The sequence below is a fragment of the Buceros rhinoceros genome, unplaced genomic scaffold, assembly GCF_000710305.1.
Source record: "Buceros rhinoceros silvestris isolate BGI_N320 unplaced genomic scaffold, ASM71030v1 scaffold9083, whole genome shotgun sequence".
Lineage (NCBI taxonomy): Eukaryota > Metazoa > Chordata > Aves > Bucerotiformes > Bucerotidae > Buceros > Buceros rhinoceros.
The window spans coordinates 21,468-28,140 of record NW_010405346.1 but is presented as its reverse complement, the minus strand read 5'-3'; the positions used below and the strand labels follow the sequence as shown (position 1 = coordinate 28,140).

General features: G+C 46.2%; 1 protein-coding gene across 1 annotated transcript in view; it reads right to left on the bottom strand.

The window, feature by feature from the left end:
* The window catches only part of LAMB1 (laminin, beta 1), a 40,662-nt gene that overhangs the window by 14,009 nt on the left and 19,980 nt on the right, over positions 1-6,673 (bottom strand). Inside the window, exon 21 of the mRNA XM_010133685.1 lies at positions 6,608-6,667. Within this exon, the coding sequence (XP_010131987.1) occupies positions 6,608-6,667 (60 nt within the window). The remainder of the gene's footprint in view (positions 1-6,607; positions 6,668-6,673) is intronic.

The window sequence follows — 6,673 nt, the reverse complement described above, 5'->3', positions numbered from 1 at the left end:
CCTTTCTTCATGACCTTGCTAAGTCATTAATAGTACACAGGACAACAGCAACTATCAAACCAAAAGGTAATTTTAAAGTAAAATCACAGTGAAATGGAAAACAAGAAAAAGCCTCCCTCAGCACTAGAATAAGAAGATTCCAGTCAATTTTGTTTTCTTTCCATTTTGAAAATTGGGGAGGCATTTCTACATGGTGGTGGTACAGTCCCTCTACCTACAGCCCATGGACAATTCTTTGCTGTGGCACTAACTAACTGAAACATTTTTTAAATTCTCACAAAACCAGCACGGCTCCTCTTACAGCTCACATCCTGCGAGCTAACCTTTCATCTCACAAATGACACGTTCATGCCAGTGTTTGGTTACACGTGAGCTTCCTTTTCCAAGTCTAGATTACCTTAGCCAAGCACTGCCACCAGAAATGATTGAAACCATCTCTGTTCCTTGCTACAGTCAGTCTCTGAGTACTTTTATCACAATTTGGGGCCCAATTTCTAGACATCACGTTAATAATGAAATTACACCAGCCAGAAACCCACAGAAAGTGCCCTCCAAGGTTGTGTGGAACGTCTCTAGTGGAGGAGAGACCACCACCACCACCACCAGGCTATTTTACACCCTAGCAAGGAGCATGTCCAGGGCCATTGCAGAGAGCATCTTCCCTTTACAGCATGGTGGGGATCAAACCCTCCACTGACTTCAGCTGTGGACAGTTGGACAGTTCTCAAGAGAAGGAAAGCAAGCCCAGGCCAAGACCAGACTAAGCCTTCCAGGTAGTGAGGAGCACCTTGAACACTGCAGGCCATCAGGCAAATAGCTCTGTGCACAGGTTTCACCTCTTTGCCTCATGCAACGTCTACCTACCAAAAGCCCTGCTGACTTTAGCCTCTGTGAGATTTCAGGGCATAACTTCGTCCTAAAGTGAGAAATAAAGTAACTTTGTCCTAAAGGGACAAAAGCACTGTGACAGTGGCAGGATCCCTGCGATTGGAAAGGAGGACCTCCTAGCTGGCACAGACTGTAAAAGGCTAGTACAGGATTGGCAAATACAGCTCACGGAAGAACTACTGAGTTAAACATCCATCATTCATGATTGTCGGTGCACATCCAACCAAAAGGATTCATGGGACATTTGATGATCACCACCCATGAACTGGGATGTGAAAACACGAGAACCTTGATTCCTATCAGCTGCTAGAAACAGAGCAAACACCATGCCAGAACGATCCAGCACTTCATGCCCAGCATCGTTTTTGGCCAGAGGACCCCAGCACCACTTTCCAGTCACGGTGGAGTTCTTACTCCTTTCTCTAACACCTCCTTTGTTAGCGTCCCAACGATTCCTGTGGCCTCTATATGAGGCAACTCCTAAGCAGTTAGTGCTAATGATGCTCTCCCCTTTATGGCACTTTTGCTTCTGATGTACTCAACAAGCTACTCAAACACAACCTTTGAAGTATCGCCTGGCTCTCGAGATTTTGGCTCTAACCAGCACACACCTGGCTACACCTGAGTAGCTACACAACTAGTTTCAGCATACGCCTGTATAATCTATTTTTTTTCAAGAAAACAAGAAACATACAGGCTCATCTAGGGATGCAGAAGCGTTTCAGGTATTACTCAATAGCTAGCAGTGGCTTTATACTTCGCTTAACATAGTGTATGGGGAATGGGGGAAGATATAAAGTCCTGTAAGCTCCTTTTTAAATTCCTTGCCTATTCTTACGGGACTAGAGATTGGGAAAAGGGGTTCATTTAGCACTGCAAAACCACACAGATACCAGGTTTACTGCAAGAGATTTAGATGCCTTTACCAGTTTGGGGTGGAAGTGACCTTTGGTGGTTCATTGCTCTCCTTTCAGAAAGAGGGGTGGACTAAGGCTGCAAGTTAACACGGGTGGGGCTGCTTGCTTTGAAGATCAGTGTAGACAGGGATCAAATCTGTCCCTGGGTGAGCAGAGCAGGACATGGCAGTACCTCCCATGGAAAATATAGTGGAAGAAAAGAAGTCTTTTGTAATAACTGGCCAAAACTTTGAGGGTTTTCAAAGGGGCATTTAGTAAATTAAACAATAGGTTTCTGTTTCGAAATGTCAATTTGGAACTGGGTGTACTGCTTTCTTTAACTGAGTGTTTAACTCAATCAGACATTCTGCTGTGACAAATTCCGACTTAAGCGAAATCACATTTTTGACAAAAATTTTCTAACCAAATTCTTCAGGCAGGATCTGCTGATTAGCAGCTTATGGGTATCAAAGATTGTAGCTGCATCTGGTCACAAATACACATGCGCATATGTGCATGCACACTCAGAGTGTCTGTGGGTAATTTTTACACTACCTTGATCAATGCCTTTCTCTTGCAGTGATTTTTCTTTCCTAATCATAAATATAAAAGTAACACTCATACAAGTTCACTGGATGTAGACTTGTAGAAACCCTACAGGAAGAATCCCACTTGAGCGGTTTGCTTTAAGCTCACAAGAATCTATCTTTCACTCAGTGACAGCTCTGCTACCTTGCCCTCTGATTTTAAATACTTAAACTTTCCTCCACCTAAACTACTGTAATTTAGTATGTGACATATTTGCATATCACTGAATTTAAACCAAGGCGTGTCAGAGCAGTCGATACTACAGTTGAGATGATATCGTGGATACTGCAATGGCCGTATAAAGACCAGCCGCCGCGCAGGATGCTAGGAACAAGCAAGAGTCATACATCATCCTACACAGAACACAAATCATTTTTGCAGAAATATTTGCTTTACTGCTTGAGATAGGGGAGGGAAAGTATCAAATGTTTAACTCCTCCGCAGCAAAAAAAACACAAAGGGTTTGTTCAAACACGATTTCCTGGCATCATTTCCCAGTGGCAGTGAGGCACTGCGATGAGAAAACCATTCAGCAATTTGTAAGGTCGAAGGTTTTGCAGAGCTAGCAAATTTCTTCTGAATAATCAGCTATTGATTCAAATTACCCTGTAAGCATATTGCTAACTCCTCGGTGATACGGTTTTCAGTACGAGTGCTAAGATCCCAGCCTAGAATTACTACAGTTGTGTGGCATTTAACATGCTTGCAGACCTTGCCAGAGGGGCAATTTTCTGGAAAGAATCAACATACATTACAATATTTTAAGACCATGGGTCAGTTTAAATTATGGAACTCAGAGTGAAAATCTTTTTTCTTTAGTGCAGAATTTGTCTGACTGACTTTAGACACTTATCACAGAAGAAAAGAAACATCTGCTAATCTTTCTCTCTGCACCATAAACTCCTCCTATAAACACAGACTAAGTGACTAGTTTAAGATGCAGGTGTTAAATTAAGATTACGAAGCCTATTCTTAATTGGCAGTGGAGTAATTTTCGGGGAACAGATGTTTTGGCACCAGCAGCATAACAAAGACTAGAAATTGAGAAAAACAACTTTCTACCAATGTCTGCAGTGTGTATTTGATAAAAAACATGAGTTTTTTCATCTTAGTTCAATGAAGTTTTGGTTTTTACAATAGGGCTTGATGCTCAAGTCTAACACAGAAAAATACTGACAAAGGTATGCTTCTTGTAAAGGGGAGAGAGCAATACACCCTAACTTACAGTCTCGTACAGTGCCTTTTACTGACTGCACTCCGTCATCTGTCCAATTAAAATAGTAATGATAATAAAATCGTCACCTCCTTTGTATTATATGTAACACATAAACTTCAAATATCTACTCTGCAGCCACTCCATATCTCAGAGGCTTCCCAGGAGCCTGGAGCTTCCTACCAGCAATGAGTCTTGCTGAAGCGGGCGCAGAGCTCAGCATGCCAAATCCTGCACTTTGGTTGCCAGGCTTTGGAGAAGCTCCAGCAGAACCCCTGGGAGATTCAAGTTTGATGAAGCTTGTAAACCTGTCTTAGCAAGGATTTTTACGCACATGCACACCTTCACATGCAGGCTCACGTAGTGCTGCATGTAGCTTATAACAGAAGCAATAGCTAGAAGAGTCCAACGGGCTGGCACTGCCCCCCAAGCAGATGATGATCACTGCACAGCTCCTGCTCACTGTAATCCTCGTAGGGACCTGGATGAGGCCAAGGGATGTGCTGGGCTGTTCCCTATCCTCTACACTTCTCCTGTGCTTGTTTCCGGCATTACATTAAATTAAATGAGTAACCGTTGTGGTTTTTTAAAGCACGGGGTAAGCAGTCTCCAAAGACCCAGTCCTACAAGACTCTCTGTGGTGTGTAAACCCCACTGGACATCTGTAGGTGGGGGGTGTGTACCCAGTACTGAGGGGTGGAGATGCTGTCCAGACACAGGCACCTACCTTAGCTGGCCCCAGCGGTCTGGTCCCAGTGTGATCCCTGGGGACACGCAGAGGCATGCCAGTTTTACAGCTCCACATAGCTGTGTCCAGAGGTTATTTGCAGGCACTTGTGTTCACATGCCCTCACCTCTTCTTTTTTTTCGTAATTAAAAAATCTGTAAAGAGTGTCACAGCAATGAGGGCAGTACAGTCCCCGTTTCCCAGCAGGAGCTTGGGTCTCTTGGTGCCAACAGCCTGAAGACCACTTGTGAAGAGATCGTACATTAGTGTCCCTTGAGTGATGCACCCTGTGATTGCTAAACCTGAGCAGAAGCCACTTGCCCTGGCCACTGGAGGATCACATCCTGGAGTCATCAGGACTGGTGCCCACACCTCTGCATCAGCTCGGTGACCACAGAGAAGACCGTCCGTCCATACTGACACAGTTCAGAGCTCTCACCACTCCCCGTCCAGATCAGTTTGTATTTTCTTGCTGAAAGCAGCACAAAATGTGGATGTATTGGCTGCTTGGGCCAGTACGAGTGTGCCACCAAGAGCAGGGGCAAATGCCATTGCCAGGAGTCCATGTGCCCCCTGCAGCTGGAGCCAATGTCTTTGTGACGAATCCTGTCTCAATTCCAGCTTCACTTTGGCCGCAGGCCATATTTGAGCTATTTTCCAGGGGCACTGCTCTGTAACTCCTTAAACGGCAGAGTTTTCCAGTTCATCTGTAAACCACTTACCACTGAGAGCTGCTACTTGCCCACGCACCAGCTGCACGTCTGCCAGCCTGAACATCACCCCTCCACTCACAGGGACTAAATGGGGGCTGAAAGGTTGCTTCTCTCCCTGCTAAGGAAGGATGGGAGACAGGGTGGGAGACCCTGACCCCACCATGCTGGAAAGACCCAGTAGTGCTATGGGGCTGGATGTGCTCCGTGAGCGGGTGAGCACTTGGAGCCCATCTGGGGCATCACGCTGCAGGCAGCCATGGCTCAGATCTGGACACCAGCTCTCCTCACCTGCCACAAAGACCTCCTGTTGGATGCAATCCTGAAGGAAAATCTGCATTTCCACCCAGGCTAGTGTCCCCTGTCAGTTGGGTTGCAAGGAGAGTGCAGAGCTTGCACGGTAAAGGCCGGCTCTGAAGAATACATCCTCTCTTTACTTCAGAAACATCAAAAGGCACGTTTTCATATGCTCAAAAGGCAACAGAAGCTCCAGGAGACCAGAAATGCTGCAAAACCCTGCTGATAAGGTATGCAGATGGGACTCCATCAATAAACCCTGATGGAGACAGCTGATACCAAGAGACAATCCCTGCCCCAGAGCCGGCAGGGTCAGTGCCCCTTACCACACCAGAACACACGCAGCTTCGTGGAAAGGCTGCCTCACCCCTGAGAAACCCAATATGTACTCAGGAACTAGGGCAATTCCCCTAGTCCTTTCATCTAGTGTATTAACCAAGTAGCTGTGACCTGCCTATCTGCTTAGATAATGGACTCTAAGGTATCTCTATCGTAATGGATTTGTTAAAGACCACAGCAAGCACATTCCTCCCTGCAGGAAAAAATACCTTAATCTACTGCAAACCCTCCTGGCAAAGGCTCCTATTTGAACAGATCAGAGATACAAGTTTGTTCTGGTCTGGACAGTGTTTGAAGATTCTGTTCCAGCTAATGAACAGACTTGTTTATAATGAAAGGACAGAGAGCATCCAGTTTTCTAAACAAGAGACTTCATGGTGCTTTGTTTTGCGGCATGGAGCTCTGGCTAACCCGCTGCATGGTCTCTACTTGCATCTTTATTTTCATTTGATACGTAAGAGGTGTCCTACTAAATCAAAACCCGTATTTCCTCAGGCCCAGTTTCCACAACAAGACACAAGAGGGGACAGTGGTCCTCTACTATGTACAATCGAAAGGCAAAGGAAACTGGTTTCCAGACCAATTCTCAAACCCAAACGCTTGCAGTGTATTTTCTTACCACCCCAGCTTACCTGACAGCACTGCAGCCTAATGGTTAAAGAGTTCGTTTCTAAACAGAGAGGTTTGTTTCCAAGTAAGGGTCTGACAAGAAATAAAACAAACCAGGCAAGCCCTGGGCCAGACTTCTGCTGCGCTTCCCATCCCCGGAGGCACCGAAACCCCGAGGACACAACTCAGCATGCCTTCCTCCCTCCTCTCCAAGGCTCACTGGGCGCTGGCGGGGGTCACCGGAGGGGCTATTCCCCTGGGGACAACAGCATGCCCAGCCACCAGCTAATGCCACACTTCCAAAAGCAGCAGGTGGAGCAGGTGCTGGAGTCGGACTCACCTTGGCACTCCACATCTGGGTCACCCCAGAAGAGCTCCTGGCACTCCCGGCAGGTCCGGCCTCCGA